The 21267-nt window shown below is 42.0% G+C and overlaps 1 protein-coding gene and 1 pseudogene across 1 annotated transcript in view; one reads left to right on the top strand and one right to left on the bottom strand.

Annotated features, from left to right (window-relative positions):
- The window catches only part of HYDIN (HYDIN axonemal central pair apparatus protein), a 316871-nt gene that overhangs the window by 59561 nt on the left and 236043 nt on the right, over positions 1 to 21267 (top strand). The window contains 3 exon segments of the mRNA XM_045582700.1: positions 1197 to 1316; positions 5461 to 5595; positions 13468 to 13667. Of these exon segments, the coding sequence (XP_045438656.1) occupies positions 1197 to 1316; positions 5461 to 5595; positions 13468 to 13667 (455 nt within the window).
- LOC118720774 lies at positions 445 to 933 on the bottom strand (annotated as a pseudogene).

Genomic DNA, 21267 nt, shown 5'->3' with positions numbered 1-21267 from the left:
TTTGCATATTTCACTTTTATTATTATAGATGTTTGCTGTTGATTTTCTAAATTACTGAAGTGGATGCTTACATTTTTGGTTTTCAAACTGTGTTTCAACGTGTCTCAGTGTACAGCCATGAGATTGCAGGGCATCATGGAATATTCCGAATTTTTAAGGAAATATGGCAGTACTCGGAACTTGTTGGATAGTATACAGGCTATTAATTGGAGGTAATTCATAGTTTTAATATTAGATTATACCATATTTTTAGTTCTTTAGTGCCTCCAAAGAGGTATTTGCTGACATAACACTTTTTTTTTTTTTTATTATTCTCATAGTGTAATTGGTTCAAATTACCTTATTCTTCACTACCAGAAATGGAAGTTTTGGATTAGTGTTCTAATTAGTCTTTGCTATTTATTTATAAATGATCTTTAATTGAAGTATTTTCCGCTGTAGTTCTTAACTAGCCAGGCAGCCTTGCACTGCCTCACTGTTGATGTCATCTATAATGTCATGTGGGTGCCAGCCATCAGCATTGCAGCCCCCAGTCTGAGCAGTCCTCAGGATCTCTTTAATGGTTCCAGAGAGTTCTCTAGCTAAAGATCAGTGCTGCATCTGTCTGGCAATGTTGCCAGTCTCATCACTTTCCTCTGTACTTAATGCCTTTTGCTTCTCTCTGTCTCTTGGAGGTGCTTTGAGGGCTTTGATGATCAGGGCAGATGTAAAAGGTACTACGTCCCTCTGGGCCTGTCTGTTCTGAATGGTCAGTTTCATTGTAATCACCTACTGCTTTGGGGATTTTGTTAGCAAATATTTTTGTGGACAGGCCCAGGGGAACTCTCTTGGGAACCAGGGCTGACCTGGCCTAACTTCCCCACTGGTGCAACTCAGATATGTGACTTTGAACTCATTGGGGCTGAATTTTGGCAGCATGTTGGAGGCGACTGGTGTCAGACGAACCTGGATTTTAGACAACCAGGGAAAGTTGTACTTAAGCCTCCTCTGAGCTGAAATTAGGAAGCTAGCCTCTATTTTTTTTTTTTTTTTAAACGAGGACCAAACTTGCTTTTTTGTATTAAAGAAGTTGATGAAATAACCTTAACAATTATACCAATTATTGTTTGGTAACTACCCCTTTTTGAGTGTTTCTTTTGTTGTTAGTCATTTTTGCATTGTGTGACTCTATGATTAATTTACTTTTCCAACTAAAGTTTTCAGAAATTGACCTGGACCAGGCATTATTCCAGCCCTTTCCATCAGAAATTGTATTTCAGAACTACACTCCCTGTGAAGTCTATGAAGTTCCACTGGTTTTGAGGAACAATGACAAAGTGAGTACGTTCAATGCAATGGCTGTATCTTTCATGAATACATACAAAGGAACAAATTAAATTGGGATCACGTAGGACCTTCGATAAGTTCTTTAATCTGATAGACCTAGGAGAATAGATGAAAACGTGCCCTTTGACTGTAGTGTTAATGAAGCCAGGACTCTGTTAGTTAGTTTGTGGCTATATGTATGTTCAATCCCTGCGTAGTGCCCAGCAAACCGAAAGCTACCGACATGTGCACTAACGTTTTGTTGAGTGAAGAATTGGCTAGGTGAATGTCATGAAGTTCTCACATATGTCCAGTGGGCTAGGCTTTCATTTAAGACAGGGTGATTACTTCTCATGCTTAAATACTTTGCTTTAGAGCCTCCAATCCCTAATTGAAGGTGTAAACTCATCTGAATTGCAGTCATTCAGCCAATGCTTTTATAGTCTACAAATTCTATTTTCTTTTTAAAAATATATTTTATTGATTTTTTACAGAGAGGAAGAGAGAGGGATAGAGAGTTAGAAACATCGACGAGAGAGAAACATCGATCAGCTGCCTCTTGCACAACCCCCTACTGGGGATGTGCCCTTAACAGGGTACATGCCCTTGACCAGAATCGAACCTGGGACCTTTCAGTCTTCAAGCCGACTCTCTATCCACTGAGCTGAACTGGTTTCGGCTCTATTTTCTTTTAATTAAAAAAATAAAATAAAATGGATATCCCTTTCCCCCCTTCCTTTCTCCTTCTTTCTACCTAAGAAGCCTTTAGATATTTGTTTACCGTCTACGGCCATACCACCCTGAACGCACTTGATCTCGGAAGCTAAGCAGGGTCGGGCCTGGTTAGTACTTGGATGGGAGATATTTGTTTACAAATAGCTTTGGGTAGCTTCTCTCACTGTTTATACCTTGTCACTTTGGGATTGCAGCTGAGGATTTCTTCCCCATCCTATGCCTTTTTCTTCAAAGATAAATTAGGATTTATTTAAAGAAAAGGTATTAAATGCCTGAAGATTTCCTTGACTGCCCTCCCCTGCAGGCCTGATCATCCCCAACTGCCCTCCCTTTCAGTATAAAGCGCAAGTAAGTATGAAAGATAATCAGATAGGGAGGAAAGGCATCTGAGAGATGCTCAAGTTTAGGTGTAAAAGACAAGTAAAAATATTTATAGAATCTAAGAATGTGGAGGCAAATTCCCACTAACCAGGGGCATTCTCCTGACCAAGGGGAGATAAGTAAAGGCTATGCAAGAATCCAAGGCAAATGGGAAGACTTGCAGTTATATACGTCACAGTAGCTCATTAAATGAATCAGTGATACTTCAAAGATCAGTGGGATGATTTAGTGACAGCAAAGACAGACTCTGGAGAAAATGGCATATTTGTTTTTTTTGCTGCAGGAGTGTTAGCAAGGGAAGTTCAAGGATTAGAAGCTAAGTGTAGGCATAGAGAAGAAAAAGAATCCAGGTGTTCAGGATCATGTTCCTTAAGAAGAGATATATTGCATAGACTTTAGGACTCTCTCTTTTCATATAGGGCTGCCAAATAATTTAGAATCTCACTTCCAGTTCTATTTTTTCCCTTTCTACATTACTTTTTTTTTTTTTTTTTTTTTTTACTTTTGCTTGAGTTTTCTTAGACTTTGAAAGGCAGAGAGGAGCTAGTGTAAAGGGTAGTTTGGGCCACTCTTCCCTGGCCCTAAACAAGAAAGGCTTGCCTATTGCTTTATATGAATAGGTCAAAGATAAAGGGCATGTGATATGTAAGTTTTATTGCCAAAGGTCACTCAGTTCTCATGGATAACCTGAGGACTCTTGGTAAGATGTTGCTATAGGTTTGGACCCCGTGAAAGGATAGTTCTCACCTAGGGAAATTCAGCCAGCAACAAGCAGACAGATTTCTCTTGGCTTGGCAGGCTTGTTTTTGGGTGAGTTGCTCCCAGGGCCCTTCCTTATATTAGACTAGAGGCCTGGTACACAAAATTCGTGCATGGGGATAGAGGGAGGAGGGTGTGTCCCTCAGCCTAGCCTGCACCCTCTTGAATCTGGGACCCCTTGAAGGCAGTCGGACATCCCTCTCACAATCAAGGACTGCTGGCTCCCAACTGCTCACCTGATTGCTCTTAACTGCTTCTGTCTGCCAGCCTGATCACACTCTAATCACTCCCCTGCCAGCCCGATTGATGCCTAACTGCTTCCCTCCTGGCCTGATTGCCCCTAACTGCCCTCCCCTGCCAGCTTGGTTGCCCCCAACTGCCCTATGCAGTTCAGTGCTTATCACGTAGTGAGCACTATACCAGTGGTTCTCAATCTTTCTAATGCCTTGACACTTTAGTACAGTTCCACATGTTGTGGTGACCCTCAACCATAAAATTATTTTCGTTGCTATTTCATAACTGTAATTTTGCTACTGTTATGAATCATAATGTAAATATCTGTATTTACCGATGTTCTTAGGTGACCCTGCTAGTGGTTCGACCCACAGGTTGAGAACTGCTGCACTATACCATTATTACTGCTCCCTTGCAGGCCTTGTCACCCCTGACTACCCTCCCTTGCCAGCCTGGTCACCTCTAAGTGCCCTTCCCTGCAGGCCTGATTCCCCACAACTGCCCTCCTCTACCAGCCTGGTTGCTCCCACCTGCCCTCCCCTGCTGGCTCAGTGACCCCTAATTGCCTTGCCTTGCCAGCCTGGTCACCCCTAACTGCCCTCCCCTACCAGCCTGGTAGCCCTCAACTGTCCTCCCTGTCCTGGGCCATGGGGTTAATAATAACACCCATCTCAATAAGTTGTTTGGAATAGTAAATGAGATGAGTGTATGCAGTTCAGTGCTTGTCATGTAGTAAGCACTATATCATTATTACTTTTATTATTATTATATTAGTGTTACTGTAGTTTTCCTTCCTAGTTTTTAGTTCACAGTTATGCTATTATTACAGTAGTCCCAGCAAGCTTACACAGTATCACTCAACACATCATAAATGTCATGGTACATTTATTCCCTTACAGCAAAGCTATTTCTATGCTTATCGAGTTTGCACACATCTCTTCCTTATCTATTCGCTCTCTGGTCTTAACCTGTCTGAATTCTCTTTGCATTTATTCTCCCCTTCCCCATCTGGTGACAGCTTTGAGAGGAGGTTGGGAGGTCTTTTTCCCTTCTTTTACACCTGAGGCATCTGGGTCAGACTTGACTATAGTTAACTTTCCTGATGCCCATTTTAGTCTTTAAAAAAACACAATCCTGTCTCCCTTTCCATGTGTCCCTAGACCTCCACCCCTGACCACCCTCATTCTCCTCATAACTGCATTTCCTTTATTACTTGGGCTAACTGAGATAGAGTTCCCCCTCTAGGCAAGGCCAGCAGGGCAGAGAAATAAGACTTTAAAAGAATAAAACTGTTGGAAGCTGTTCGGAGACTGGCCTTGGGGACATGATACTGTTGTGTTTTTTTGTTGTTGTTGTTCTTGCTTTACAGTGGTGTTTACTTAGTATAATCTCAGAGAGGGGAAGGCAGGGTTAGGCTGGGATTTGACTTGAACACCATGGCTCGGTGAAGCTGTGGCAATAGGGCAAGTGTCTGGTTGTTCATCTGTAGAATGGGAGTCAGAATGAAGCTCAGAGTTTACAGGGAGGATTCTGTGGCACCTCGTGTGCAGTGATGGCCACAGCGGGAGCGCAGCAAGTGTGGTTTCTTCTCCAAGAGCGATTCTCAGATGTTGGGAAATCCAGCTCAACTCTTCTATGTGAGTGGGGTCTTAGCAGTTAGTCTCTGAAGGTGGTCACTTTTATTTTTATTTTATTTTATTATTTTATTTTATTTATTTTATTATTTTATTTATTTATTTTTAAAGATGGTCACATTTAAATAATAAAATGAACAAAGCCTTAAAATAACAACAAAACAAGTAATAATAATAATGTTCATGAAACTTAAAGTTAAAATGCATGGAGTGCTTACTTTGTGTAAGACACTGGGATGGAGGTGGGGCCCGTTGTCTCCTATTACAATTATTGATGAAACTGAAGCTCAGGCCTGACCAAGGTCGCATGGCCAGTGGGCAGTAGATGGAGATGTCCTGTTTAACTACAAGGCCTGCACCTCCCCTTCTGCACCTTCACTCGCACAGTCTTCGCTCTGCATTTTTTCTGCAGATTCCAAGGATGGTGAAAGTCGTGGAGGAAAGCTCGCCGTACTTTAAAGTGATCAGTCCCAAAGACATTGGCCACAAAGTGGCTCCGGGAGTGCCATCCATATTCCGGATCCTCTTCACTCCAGAGGAGAACAAGGTAACGGCAGTGCTGGCAAGAAATTGGTTGCATGCTTTCACTGGCTGTTTGCAGTTGTGAACATGAAGGAAGTGGTGGTCGGTGTTGGTGTTGGTGTTGGTGTTGGTGTTGGTGTTGGTGTTGGTGGTGTTAGTAGGGGTATTAGCTGTATTGGTTGTGGTGGTGGTGGTCGTGATATTGGTTTGGTGGTGGTAGTTGTGTTGTTGATATTGCTGTTGTTGATGGTATACGTAGTGGTGGTGGTGGGTGTTGCTGTTGGTGGTGGGTGGCGGTGAGAGGAGTGATAAGATGGGGTGAGAGGGGGGATGGCATTCCACTGGGAATGAGGTTACAATTGTCAAGGAGTGTTGAGGGCTTATATGAGCTGTAAGTAGCCAGGATGTAACGAAGGGTAATCCTTCTAAATGACCCCCTCTCCCCTCTCCTCTCCTCCCCAGCATACTTATATTTGACTGTACAGTTAGAGGGATACCAAAAAGGAAGAGGTGGGGTCCAGGTGCGGTGAGCTAAGACAAAGGATAAAGACTCTGGCTCCTTGGAAGTTTGGGATCCTGGCTCTTAACATTCCTCCTCCCCAGATTCGAACTAGTTTAGGAAAGAGACCTAAGATCCAAATATTGATCACAGTATCTGTCTAATTAATGAGGCCAGACCTGAGGCCTAGAAGGGACTACCTCCTGTTTGCCTGGTAAGGGATTGCTAGATAACTGGTCCTTGGTGAGGGGCTGACCTTACCCGTAGCTTCATCCAAGCATGAGTGGAGAAGCTAGAGCTCAGAGCATGTGTACACAGGCAGGATGGAAAGAGCCTGAATTCAAAAGAGGCCATTTCCGCTGAAACCGGTTTGGCTCAGTGGATAGAGCGTCGGCCTGTGGACTGAAAGGTCCTGGGTTCGATTCCGGTCAAGGGCACGTACCTTGGTTGTGGGCAAAAGAGGCCATTTCCCCTTGGCACCACGGAGCTGTGGAGAATCTAACTCATTCTTAGGCTCTCCTCGCTTGGAGAAACTTCAGTTCCTCCCAGAAGGAAGGACCAGCTAAGGGGAACTGAGAGAGGAGGCTTCCTCCTTAACTCTTCTCCAAGAGCACATCATTGTGGGTTGAATTTTCCTCTCTATGGACCAAAGTAGGGACTTACGGGTTTTACCTGCATGATCAAAGGAGTTAGGACAAAAATCAAGGTTTAAATAGGCATGACAAAATATCAGGTACTATATAATGTTAATGGTGTTCGTGACATGCCATTATGGTTGGAATCAAAAGAGCATAATGGGGTCCAAGAGAACTAGATTTGAACCCTTGCTTTTCCATCACTAATACTTACTAGCTGCTGTCCATGTCATTTCCAGTATTCTTGTTTATTGCTATTGTTCCTACTTTTCTGGGGAGCAGGGATGGAGCATTTAAAAAGGTGATCTGCCAAGTATGTATCCCTGTAGCGAGTGGTTAGAAACGCCATTATAATAAATAACACTGGGAGGCTAATTTTGCCAGTTTGTAATATCACTATTTCTCAGGTTGTGCTTGTGGGCCTGGCATTTTTGTTTGGGGTACTGTTGAAATAAACGAGAAGATAAATAGCTCCAGAAGTAATGCCCTTTGTGAAGTGCAATTGAAGTCCTTGTTTTTCCTTGAGGCTCTCTGTCTGAATAGTAACCGATAAGAGAACAGCACCTGGATTTAGTTTGGGTATCAAATTCCCACCCTGACATTTCTGTAGGAAGCCGAGGAGCTTAAGCAGATTACAAAGCCTTTGTGCATATTGAAATATCTAGAAAGCTCGCTGGACCAGAAGAGTAGGCTTTCCTTAATTTTTTTTTTTCTGTGCTGGAGGAAATATGTCTTCTGTTGGATAAGCATTGTTCTCCCTGCAGGTAGTCTGCCTGAGCAAAGGACACATGGAGCTTTCTGAGGAGGCGGAATGTTCTAGATCGTGATAGGTGTGTGGGTTGCGTGGATAAACTCATTTGTCAGAATTGCACATTTAATATTTATGCTTTCCAATATATCCAAACTTTACCTTGAAACTACAGACATAGAATAATAATAATAGAAGGGAAAATGGATTAAGGTATAGAGAAAGCCAGAGTGGCAGAATATTAGTAATTGTTGAATCTGGTGATGGGTATGTGGGATGTGTTATACTAGTCTTTGTATATGATTTAACTTTTCCCTAGTCAAAACCTTAAAGAAAAGAGAGTTTTTATTACTTTTATCTATACAGCAAATATATAATGGAAATGTATTTTAGGTATGTTTGTATTTACCTTATAAATACGGAATGCTAACATTCCATTGAGGATTACTACTTAGCTATATTTTGTGGCTGCTTATTTTTACTCCCAGGTTTTTTATTACCTTTTATCATCCCATTTCACCAACATTGCGTGTTTTCTGGGAAACCCCTGTTTTAACTGCTTCTTCTTCTAAGCCTTTGAAAGCTATCCGAGGCTACAAGCGTGTATGCAGAGGCATAAAGTGAGAATAATGGCTCCCTAGAGGAATGCAATTATTTGATTTTGAGTACATTAAGATTTTGTTTGGATATGGGCTCGAAGCTATAATATGATTTACAGAATTTGTTTTTCTAAGGACATAGTGATTTCTCCTTTTGCTGACTAAGACTGATGGCGTGTGTGTGTGTGTGTGTGTGTGTGTGTGTGTGTGTAGGAGAAGCTCTTGCTGTTACTGCTCCTTTACTCTTCTCTGCAAAGATCTTGTTACACATGCACCGTCAGCAGAGTTTCCAGTCCCTGGGCACCTTCATTTCCACTCGGGCTGTTGGGAAGCCAGCAAGGCCATGTACAGAACGACCCTCTGAGGTTGGTCATGCTGTCTTAGTGCTGCTCCAGGATGCAGCCGAGAACTAACCGGAGCCAGGTTTATTTTAGGAAAAACCCAAGTTCATCTTTTCACTGTGTCATTTTTTCTTCTTCAGTTGGCCACATTGATAGCCAACGCAGATATGTATTTTTCCCTCCTTATCCCCTGCCGATCTGAGCATACTCCATTCTCATTTACCCTGCTCACATCTGGAGGGTGAGATATGTAAATTGCAGCATGCCATAGCTTAATAGGCCAGTCCCCTTTCAATCGGATTTCCAGCACCCGGGTATATTAGCATGTCAGAGATGATAATGCAATTCACATATCCCCCCCCCCCCCGTTATCTATTAATCTGGCCCCCTAGGGATTGAACTTGTTAAGAATGCCAACTACCCAGATAACAGGTGCAGCAAATTTACTTCAGCTTTCCTTATCTCTTCTCACACAGACTTTAAAATAAGGATTGGATATGTTATTAATCTAATAATCCTAGTGTACATGTCATTGAAATATAATAGTCAATGCTTTCATAATACTACAAAATCCTGGAGCCTGGCATTTTCTTGACCTCTTAAATTTGCATATTTACTATTAAAAGGTGTTTGAAAAAGAATGGGCTTTTGTAGTAAAGCAAAAGTGGGTGCTTCCTTGGGCTTAAGGAAGCATCTGTTTACTACAGTGTTATCATAGGGAGATGGCTACAGTGAATAAATGTGAAGGGATGCAATTTTATTGTCATGTTTTAAGAAAATATCTAATTTATTGTCAAAACAGTTTTATTGATATGTTACTACGAAACTTAAAAAAATGATGGTGCAAGAAAAATAAAAAAATGTTAACATGTTTAATGTTATCTAAAATGGCAATAATAAAATATATTGCCAGCATTTCGAATTAAAGTTTAGATATCATAAAGTTTTCCACAATCAACAAGGTTTGTTGCAAAAAAAAAAAAGTTAAGGATTTTGTGTTCTATCTGCCTGTAATTGGCCCTTTCTGGTTCTGTCTGGGTCACCCCTGTAACCCCAGTGCCTAGCACAGTGCCTGACACACAGTAAATATTCGTCAAGTGAGACAGGTAATTAAAAGTTCATGCCAAGAAAATATAAAGATGCGATCCCAACTTGAGAATGGCCTACCGATGATAAAAGCAAAAGCTTATAAAAAAAAAAAGGGCTTGAATATCTTTTTGTGCCATGAGCATATTAGATGTTAACTTTCTTGTCATTTCAGTCAAGAGGAAGATGTTTGAGAGTCTTATATAATAGGATTGCTTCTCACTCATTTTGTTTCATGTCTTCTTGAGTCATATCACTACTTTTTTTTTAGCTTTCTGGACTTGATCAGTATCATTTTATAATAAGGCTAACATGATGATGTTGGGAAGTCTCTTAATGAAGAACTCTTGATACTTTAATACCCAAATAAAGATATTAAAAATGAGTAATATTGCCCTAGCTGGTATGGCTCAGTGGATGGAGCATTGGCGTGGGGATTGAAGGGTCCTGGGTTTGATTCTGGTCAAGGGCACATGCCTGGGTTGTGGACTTGATCCGCAGTAGGGGGCATGCAGGAGGCAGCCGATCAATGATTCTCTCTCATCATTGGTATTTCTGTCTGTCCCCCTCTCCCAATCTCCCTTTCCTCTCTGAAATCAAGAAAAATATATTAAAAAGTGAGTAATATTCTTTCACTCACTGTGCCAGGCCCAGTTCTGTGAGCTGGGATCCTAGGAGAACAGAACAAGCTTGGGCCTTTCTGGAGTTTGTGCTCCACAATGAATACACAAACACGCATATAATGTAATGTCAGGTGTTGACCTGATAGAGAAGAAAGAGTGATGAGAGAGTCTTGTTTCCTTTCAACAGGAGGATCAGGGAAGACTTGTCTGATGAGGTTACATTTGAGCAGAAAACTAAATCAAGCCGTGCACATAAGATATGTGTCTGGGAGAGGGCAGGTTCAAAGGCCTTGCCCTGAAACATGCTGGGCAACAGGCTCAGGAGGTGTGAGAAGGCATGTGGCTGGAGCAGAGAACGCTGCTGGAAGAGCGTAGGAGACAAGGCTGAGGAGAATAAGGATCTTAGGAATTATGCAATCTAGGATAGGGAGCCATCTGAAAGTATCCTGCCTAATAAAAGGCTAATATGCAAATTGTCCCCTCAATGGGGACTTGAACCTGGAGTTCAACCAGGGGATGGGGCCAGCCAGCCAAACACCCATGTCCCCTCCCTTGTGGCCGGCCTGGTCCAATAGGCTCCATCTGGGCGGGCTGGCTGGATCCCACCTGTGCACTGGGCATCTAGTTAAAAAAAAAAAATAAAAAAAAAATAAAAAAAAAAATATATATATATGTATATGTATATATATATATATATATATATATATATATATATATATATATATTTGTTACAGAAGCTTTCACTCATTTGTACAACCTAGAGAGAATGGTAGGCAGAGTGAACTATCATCCCCCAGATTTTCAGGTTATCAGTGCGTGACCAATCTCACTTCATCGATCCTGTTCCCTGTGAAGCCAGCCCCATACATCATATTATTTCACCTGTAAATACTTCATTCTCTGATTCTAAAAGATCAGGACCTATAAAAAGTTAACACAGCCACAATACCACCATCACACCTAAAAGCAATAGTTTAGGAGTGGGGGAAAGGCAGGAAGAGGATTGTGGGGGCTTAGCCACTGGTCGCACCCAACCTTGAATTCAGCCTTGAGAGGCCTTTGCCTGAGCACGGAAAGGACAGAATTATCGCCAGGTTTGCTCTCTCTCGCGGAGTTAATAAAAACTCAAAATTCATTCTTTTCACTTCTCAGAAAGCCGCACCTGCCACTTTCATATCCTACTGCTGGTGTTTTAAAGTTAAGAGGAAAGGCATGTTGGAAGGAAGGCTAACAGACCCTCCCCCCCCCAAAAAAAAAGGATTGGATGTTTCATCGGGAGGGCCCACAGGATAAAATTTTAGGATATGAAGTAAATTATGGCTAAGTCTCCTGTAGTAGAGGACCAGAGCTCATTGCTCTGCATCTAAACACAGCAGAAGGGAGTACATCAGCTGAAGTATTGTAATTGCTTAGCTTGCAGGCTAACAAAGACTACCCCGTCATAACACCGGAATTAATTCTAGGCCAGTATAGTAATATAAATTGTATATTACATAATCTAATATAGCCATATTAAATATAGAACTCTAGAGATTGGAATACATTATTAAGGAGCTGTTTAAAGAATATCTTCATAATCTCTTATGAATGCATGAATTGATTATGAAAAAAAATACAACAGCGGTGGGCAAAAGTAGGTTTACAGTTTGTATGGAAAAAAAGACATGCAGGATATGATTGTTACAATAGCTTTATTAACTCAAAAAATATCACAATGGCACAGTGCACTTAGGTACAATCTAATAAATGCTCAAGTTGCCAGCCTTCAGCATTTATACACTAGAGGCCCAGTGCATGAATTCGTGCATGGGTGGGGTTCGGCTGGTCCGCCCCAATCTGGGTTGGTGGGGGGCAACTGGGGGTGGGGCCACCCCCTGGTCAAACTCCCCATTGAGAAAACAATTTGTATATTAGCCTTTTACTATATAGGATTCTTGTAGTCTTTGAATATCAGTAAACTGCCCAGCCAATATTGCTATTGAGCAGTGGTTGGGCGTTGACCCATGAACCAAGAGGCCATGGTTAGATTCCTGGTCAGATCACATGCCTGGTTTGGGACTCAGTCCCAGTAGGGGGCATGAGGGAGGCAGCCCATTGATGTTTCTCTCTCATTGATGTTTCTATCTCTCTATCCCTCTCCCAACCTCTCTCTAAAATCAATAAAAACATGTTTAAAAAAAAATCAGTAAAGAAACCTGAATTTCAGTGACCTGCAGTGTTAGCCCCACTGCCTCCTGAGGTGGTTGAATTCAAACCTACTATTTTCGCTCACTCCTGTGTAATTCCAACCAAACTTCAAATCTTCCTCATTTGGACATATGAAAAGGGTTGAAAACATCCTTGTGCATATTTCAACTCTTTTTAAAAAATATATATTTTATTGATTTTTTTTACAGAGAGGAAGGGAGAGGGATAGAGAGCTAGAAATAACGATGAGAGAGAGACATTGACCAGCTGCCTCCTGCACACCCCCTACCGGGGATGTGCCCACAACCAATGTACATACCCTTGACCGGAATCGAACCTGGAACCTTTCACTCCGCAGACCGACGCTCTATCCACTGAGCCAAACCGGTTTCTGCCTTGTGCATATTTCAATTAGCTTCCTAAACTGTTCCCAGTTTCTTACAGAGGGAGGCAGAGAATATGTACATATAGAATAAGATAGGACACATCACTTTGGATCGCCTCTCATCCTGGGTTGAGCAGTAGCTTTTGTTCTTTCTCTCAAAGCCTCTGTAAATGTTAAGTCTCCATACGTGCCAGGAGCTTTCCAGCTTCTGATTCCCAACAAAACCTTTGCCTGCTAGGTTTGATCTCCCAAGGAACAGTGAAGAACGGCACTTACCTCTTTAGGATTCTGATGTAATCAGACAAGACTGTTTCCTTGTTGGCTTCAGTGGGGTTTTTCTAGGGTCAAATATGCTTAATGTAATTTGTGCTTCCATATGTCTGGGTAACATAATTTTCAAGCCTGGCATTCCCATTTAGAAACCAACTGGGGCCATCAATCTAACACGTGTTAGAAGGATGACTAGGCACATTTAGAAGGAGGATGTGAGGGAACTGGTGTGGACTTCCTCTGATCTAAACGAAAATGTGCCTCATCCACCCCCCTGCCCTACCTCCCTAACATCTGAAAAACACAAGAAACGTAAGCTTTCTGATAGCTTGTAGGTTTTAACGACTGAACTGTTCTGTCAGAAAGGAGTATCTTGATGAAAGTACAACTATTAAGTGTCTTGAGACAGTTTCATAGAATATATTAAATTTTTGGTGGATGCCTGGCATATGGCCATATTTCTTGCCCAGTTATCTTGATCATGTCGGTGTGTCCACTCGTAACGGTTGTCCCTTCTCCTGTAGGATTACGCCCATATGTTGACCTGTGTTACTGAAAGAGAAAAGTTCATCGTACCCATCAAAGCCAGAGGCGCCCGAGCCATCCTAGACTTTCCCGACAAGCTGAATTTCTCCACGTGCCCTGTCAAATACAGCACTCAGAGGATCCTGCTGGTCCGGAACATTGGCAACAGAGATGCTATGTTTCACATCACCACTTACAAGTATGCATTCCTATGGCTCTTGTTTTTGATTCAATGATAGCCACATCTGGTCAGCGTAAGTCATTTGCTAGAATAGCAATTGGGGTGGGAACTGCTTGTTGCAAGGCTGGGAGATCTCATGAATATGGGGAAGACTTCCTCTTCATCCCCAGAGGAAACCAAATTTCAAGGTTACCCGTTTGGGTATGGAGGGTTTTCTGAAATGCTGGATGAGAGCCTTTCTTCTTGGCATGGAGAATGGTCTGTGGGACTCTATTAATAAACATTTGTTTAAGAATTTTATAACTGGCTGTACTATTTCCTCTATTGCCATTATAATAAATTACCACCAACTTTAGAGGCTTAAAACAACACAAATCTATTCTCTGGCATTTCAGTCGGTCAGAAGCCTCACAGGACTAAATCAAAGGGTCAGCAGGGCTGAGTTCTTATCTGAAGGCTTGAGGGCAGAATCCATTTCTTTGCCTTTTCCAGTTCCTAGGGGCCATCCATATTCCTTGGACCATGGTGCTCAGTTTTCTCCTCTGAAAAATAGGAAAAATTATAGCAGCCTTCTAAAAGGGTTGTTGTGAGGAATAAATGACTTAATAAATGTTAACTGTTGGTACACAGCAAGGGGTATATAAAAGTGTTTGTTTCTTCAAACGAGCTACAGCTAGTGCAGTGGGCAAAATAATGGCTCCTCAAATATGCCCATATTCTAATCCCAGAATCTGTGAATGTATAATGTTATATGTCAAAGGGGGGTTAGGGTTGCAGATGTAATTAAGGTTGCTAATCAGCTGACCTTAAAATGGGAAAGCTATCCTGGGTTATCGGGTTGGGCCGATGTAATCACAAGGGTCTTTAAAATGAAAGAGGAAGGTAGAAGGAGAGTTCAGAGTGAGGAGATGTGTGAGAGGAACTCAACCTGCTCCTGCAGTCTTTGAAGATGAGAAAACAGAGCAGTAGAGAGGTTGTATAACTTTCTCAAGAGCACGTAGCTAGTTAAGTGAAGGCGTCAGAGTTTCATCTGATAATTTGAGAAGTAGCTAAAGGGTAGTAGACACCATGGGACAATGAGACGATCCTTGCCTGCAAGGAACTCTCTTATAAGATGGGAAAGAAAAATTGTTATGAAACGTCAAAACAGGGCCGTCATAAGAGTGACCAGCTTGGGAGGATAGGAAACATAGGGTCAAGTTTTTTCTATGACTTAAAAAAGTGTGTATATTGATCTGGATTTGTGAGCTCATTTTCTGAAGGGCTTTATCTGTGGAAGCCTTTGCTGGTTTAAGGATACATCTCTTCAGAAAGGGTTAGCATTTGCTTCTGCCTGGTTCATAAAGGTTAGATTGTATAGACTATTGGTGATTATTTGCTGATTATTTGACTTGGGGGTTCGTGGACTGATAGTGTGAATTCACCCCCCAAATCTGCACAAGACATATGTCCAAAGTTATGAATCCCTAGATAAATTTTGTTCCTTTCTCTCAAAGCCAAGATGGACATTTTTCCTTGTGGAGAATGGTTTCAGGTTTCCCAGTTTTATGTGGGGGTTTTGTTATAAGTTCCCTGACTTGACCATATCAAGGCAGGCTGTTAAAACCCAGGCTTCCAGGTTGCTGGGAACCCAGGGCAGACCCAGCATTAGCTCAGTGGCTTACAGCTCTCATACTTAGTTTCTTCTTCGGTTTTGAATCCTGTGGGTTTGCCTTAATTGTTTGCATGCTCAGCCACATATTTACACAAGTTACATTTTATCCAGTCTTTTCTAGGTATTCCTGATAAAAGAGTTTTCAAGTTACCCGGTCTGCTGTATTATAGGTACCAGGGCTGCCGTAATGCAGGTTGAAGGCACATCCCCGGGGAAGGAATCTGTGTTTATTCTTCCACGTGTCCCAGGAGCATCACTGTCTCTGAACCATTTCACGCAGATCTGAGTTTCTGTCTGGGATTGTATGTCTCCTGGAGGAAACATTATTTTTAATATTTCTTTGTAGCGTAGGTCTACTAGAAATTCTCTCCGTTTTTATCTATTTAATAAAAAGTATTTTCCCTTCATTTTTGATAGGTATTTTCTCTACATTATAGAACTCTGAGTTGACAGTAAGAGATACACATATTTTATTTAGTACTCTAGAGATGTCACTTTATGGTCTACTAGCTTTTTTTTTTTTCTCATGAGAAGTCTGCTTATAACTCTTATCTTTTTCCTCTATGCCTTTTTCTTGGGCTGCTTTCAAGATTTTTTTTTTTTCTTATACAGGTGGGCAAAAGTGGGTTTATGGGTGTGATATAAATACATAGTCCCATGATTTACAAATAACTAATAATATGAGAATAAACTGTGTTTTGTGTACATACAGCTATAAACCTACTTTTGCCTACTCCTGTCTTTGTTTTTTTCAGCACTTTGAATATGATGTGTCTAGGTGTGGGTTTTATTTTTAAGGAATTTATTTTGCTTTTGCTTAGTTTTAGTTTCAATTTTTGCATGAGGTTCTCTGAGCTTCCTGGGTCTTTTTTATTTTGGAGGATCTCAGTCATGATCTCTTCAAACGTCTCTTCTACTCCATCCTCTCTCACTGTTTCTTCTGCGTGTGGGAACCTGTTTATCATAGGCGGAGCAGCCCGCAGGCGCCCCATCTCCCTTGGGGGCTGGAAATGGCCCATTTTTAGATTTCCTGCCACTTCTATGCCCTGCAACCTCAGCTCTCTGAATGGTTCAAGAAAACTTGGGATTTTGCTGTTTATCCTTTTTATTTTATTTTTCATCGTTAAAGTAAGAGAGACACTCTTTCTAGCTTTCTGCATCCTGATCTACTTCAGGTAAATCCACCGTCAAAGGCGAAGGAAGAGTTCTTGTGAAAACCAGTGTCTTCTGACATCCTCCTGGGCTGTTAGGCTGAATCTTCCCAGCTACATGTAAATGACCATTTCTTTACATGTCGCGTTCCGTAAAGTGGACAAAATCACTTCACAGATTGAATAGTATGAAGTTGCAAGAAAGTATGTCAAGCATGTTCATCCATAGCTATGAATGTGAATCATCTCCCCCTAAAATAGAAACACTTCTAAGGTAAAATGGCGAGCCAACTTAAGGACTAGCTGGGAATCATAAAGACATTAGCAGCTATAGTCCAACATTCCTATTTTACAGATGAAGGAAGTAAGGTCTGAGAAGGGAAATAAATGGTTTATCTAAATTCCCCCAGTAAGTTAATAGCAAAGCCTGGATTAGAACAAACATGGCCCAGTTCTGGGCTTCTGTACCTGCAGATCCATTCCTCACCCTTTCCCAGCAATACCCAGTGTCACCTTCAGGCTGTGTTAGTCCCCCTCGCCTCCTGAGTCAGCTGGTTACCTGCTGGGCTTGACCAGTTGGGGGCACTAGAAGGAGATTAGAGGGTGGGAAGAAGCCAGGGCATATCTCCTCCTCCCTCTCTAGCTTCCCCAGCAAGCAAATGCATTTTCCCTGTGCCTCTAGCCCTTCAGACAAGCCCGCCATGGGCTCCAACTTCTGCTAGGCCCCCAGGACGTGGTCACACTCCCTCCTCATCTTTTGTCTCCAGCCCCGGGTGGAAGTGGCTGTTGTTGCTAATCCTTCATCTATCTCACTGTCTTAAATTGGGCCTCACATCATTCCCATCTTCGGTGGAACCAAGACTCTCAATTAAATCCCCTGCCTGCAAATATTTTTGTTTTCCTGCTTAGACTTCGCATAAAATAATAGCTTTATGTCCGTTCCACAGAAAGCACGTTTTTCCAACCATGCTGTCAACTCTGTGAGCAGCTTCAAATCCTCCCCATAAATCCCTTTTCTGCTTGTTAGTCAGAGCTTGTTTACAGCCGAGAACCCTGATGGTTACAATGACATAGACGGTGGTGGATGGATTTGTGGCTGCATGGTGTTGAATCAGAATCTCTGGTAGACGCCCCCCCCCCCCCCCCCCGGCAGGTGTCCATTCTGAAAGGCACACAGGTGGCTGTGCTGCCCTGACTGGGCTGGGGACCACTAATTCAGTGAATACGGTTGTCCGTAGACATGGCAGAGCAGTGGATATGGTTTGAGCATTTGGAGTCAGTCAAAAACCCATCATCTCTTCCAGGTCTTTACTACTTTTAGAGACAATATGCAGTTAGAAATAATATCTCACAGGAAGTATGAAAACATCATATTTGTTTCATTGAAATAATGATTTAATTAGTGTTTACGTTCATCAAGGGTCAAGTTCCTATGAATTATAAAAAAGAAAAGTAACTTTATATGTCTGTTGCTGCCATTAGAATATGAGCTTCTCAAATGCAAGGGCTATTATCTAACTTCAGTGGTGTCCTCAGCAGTTAACCAAGTATCTAAAGTAAACAAGTGCCCAGTCAATGTTTATAGGCTGCCTAACCGACAATACATCACAAAGGCAAAGCTGCAGCACGCTCCAAGTATTATAAAAACAACACAGTGTTCTTTATACGGATAGAAGGAGCCGCACTTGCTGTAAAATATACAAAGGACATAAACAATTACTCTTCAACTTTATTACAAATTTGACCTAACCCTCGAGTAGGTGCCAGAAAGATTTGGATGATTTAAGTAGGATCAGTCCTGGGAGGTGAAATGGAAAGGATTAGGAAGTCATTTCAAAAATCTAAAAACCTCAAGTTGGGAATCAGTTAATAAAAAGCTTATCTGAAGAAAAAGAACCAATATTTTATTTGATGCTTAATAAAATAGAGCCAGTAGTTAGTCTTCTGTTAAAGCATTGAGTCATCCGGATGGAACAGTTTTAGTTCTTAAGAGCAGTTTGCAGTAGATTGAACAAAAATCTTTCAAAAGTCCCTTAACATCTTTCTTGTGATTTCTCATGATTTTTTAAAAATATATTTTATTGATATTTTACAGGGAGGAGAAAGGGAGAGAGATAGAGAGCTAGAAACGTTGATGAGAGAGAAACATCGGCCAGCTGCCTCCTGCACACCCCCTACCGGGGATGTGCCCGCAACCAATGTACATGCCCCTGACCGGAATCGAACCTGGAACCTTTCAGTCTGCAGACCGACGCTCTATCACTGAGCCAAACCGGTTTCGGCTTCTCATGATTTTTTCACAAACCCGAGTTCCCTCCCTCACCAAGTCTTTGGGATTAATGAGGATGTGATATCAAAACCAAACGTTTTAGTAGAGAGAGCCAGCCTTATACCCCGAGGAGCAGTACTTTCAGCTCTTTGTAAGAGCGTTTTCCGATAGTTTCTAGCCTGTTCAGCCTGTCTGCTTTTAGTAAAATGAAGTAAAAAAAAAAAAAAAAATTAAACCAGAGACAAGGCTTAAGCACCAGAACTTAACACGCTCTCCCCAATTACTGTCTGATTTATGGAGAGCGCTTAGGCAGCGCTAAGTGGCAGTGGCTATCCCAGGTGATTGTCTAGGTCCTGAAGAAATTTAGTGTGATATAAACCCAACCATTAGCACAACAGCAAAGTATCTGTTACCTCTCAATGGCACACGGATTGCTGGAGTTCTAGAGAAGGGCACTTCTGTTTTTTTCATAGAAAATTAGCTTAGGCTCTGCAATGTAACACTACCCAGTTCGTTTCAAAAACTGTCCTTTTGCTACCAAGAAATATTTGAAAAGAAAATGAAAGCAATTTCATTTTAGGGTAGGAAGAAAAAAATTAGGAACCAGGGAGGCAACGATAGAAGAAAATATTACAGTAGATTATGTTTGTTCCCTAACCAGGAAACTGGGGCCAGTTCTCAACATTTTGGATTCTTACTGGGGCCATAAGGAAGGAAGGAAGGAAGGAACTTTCGAGACTGTGAGATTCAACTTCGTCTCACATGAAGCAGAAATTCTTGAGATACCGAAAGTCAACTCCTCTTCTATTCCACTAGGATGTGATAATCACTAATTTATGGTTGCAGATATTTTTATTTCCCTCCAAAAGTGGGTTGTAATTGCATCTAACTGCCTCTATTGAGAGGCTCCTGTGAAGAAAGAGCTGTGCCTGGCGTGGTGAGAGACACCAAGGTGGATCTAACAAGGTGGCTTGGGTAAACAGAAAGAACTTGAAGGCATGCTTTCATTCAACCTCCACCACTGCCTCGCTGGGTAACTTCGGGACAGTTGCCTGCCTTTTTGGAGCATTTGTTTTCTCAAGTGGAAAACGCCAATAGCCAATAACAATACCTACTTTCTCAAGGTGTTTCTGAGGATTGGAGGAATTAACATATGTAAAGAGCCCGTGTAGTACCCAGCATAGAGTATGTGCTCTTGAGATTTTGTTTGCTTTTCCTTTCCTTTCATCACAAGAGTTTCTAGCTTTTGAGAGAAGCAGGTATGAAAAGTCAGGATAGTACAAGGTGAACTGAAGTAAGAAAAAGTAAAGGAAGCTATTGCCTCTGAGAGGAAGGAGGCATTATTAACAAGAGGCAGAATTGGGGAAGATTCTGTGTAAGGAGCGATGCTGAGTCTGGGCTGTGCTGAGTGCCTCTGGAGGTGTGGGGAATGTCTGTGTAGGGGGCGCAGGCTGGCTGGGAGAGGAGGTGGCAGTGCCAGGGGAGGTTATGGGTGAAGAGACCAAAGTCCTCCCATGCCATCCCGCCCCAACCTGACTTGGAATGTGACAGGTGTGTGGGACATTTGGACAGATGTCTGTGTTTAATGAGAATGCAAAAGCTGCTTGGGAACAGATTGTGTGGGACCGCAAATGCCTAGGACTTTGAACTTTATGACATAGGTTGGGAGGACCACTGAGGTGATTGAACAAGAGGTTGATGTGCTATGACCTGCATGTGTTTTTTTGTAAAATCTCTAGAGCAGTGTAACACATTGAGAGGAGAATTATAAAAATTTGAACTTATCTGGATACCCAAGATCATCCCCAGACTCATCTTCCATTGGAGGGGCTGCCAGTGAGGGGGATAAAAATAAAAATAGCAACAACAAAAATAATGATAAACACTTTTTTTTTTTTTTAGCACTTCCCACGTGCCAGACATTATTCTAAGCTCTTTACTCATATCAACCCCTGTATTCCTCACTACTTCATAGAGTTCTGTGGAGTAGGTGCTCTCATTACCTTCATTTCATAGATGAGGTTCAATGACCTGCCCAAGGCCATGGCAGAGCTAGGTTTTGAACTTATACCATTGACTCGAGGTCAATAACCACTGCACCATCGTGCCTGTACAGCAATGTCTGGGGTTTATTGAGGACTGGTGGCTGCAGGAATGGTAAAAGGACTAATAACAACGTGGAAAAGTAAAGAAAGGAGAGGGAGATTCAGATGGAGAACATCAGAGAAAGGAAACAATTGCCCGAGGGAGGAAGCACCAGAGGTCCTACAGTAATAATCTCAGGTACCACCGGGTGCTACCTCGGCCGTGAGCTCTGCACCCTCATAGAGAAAGCGTAGGTGTTCTGAAATTAAGCTCAGTATCGAAGGGAGGGCTTCAGGGTCGGTTGTGATATAAGTAAATCATCAGAAATAGCTAAGCCTGCCAGACATTGCACCGTGCCTTCACTTTGAAAAGCCAGCAGTTGGAAGAAGTGAAGCGGAGCGTGAAAGGAAGGAAGTGGGCTGGGTTTCTGATTTGGGAGGGAGGACTCTGTAACTTATT

Source organism: Pipistrellus kuhlii, unplaced genomic scaffold (genome assembly GCF_014108245.1).
Source record: "Pipistrellus kuhlii isolate mPipKuh1 unplaced genomic scaffold, mPipKuh1.p scaffold_m20_p_17, whole genome shotgun sequence".
NCBI classification, from domain to species: Eukaryota; Metazoa; Chordata; class Mammalia; order Chiroptera; family Vespertilionidae; genus Pipistrellus; species Pipistrellus kuhlii.
This window is presented reverse-complemented; position numbering and strand designations above follow the sequence as displayed.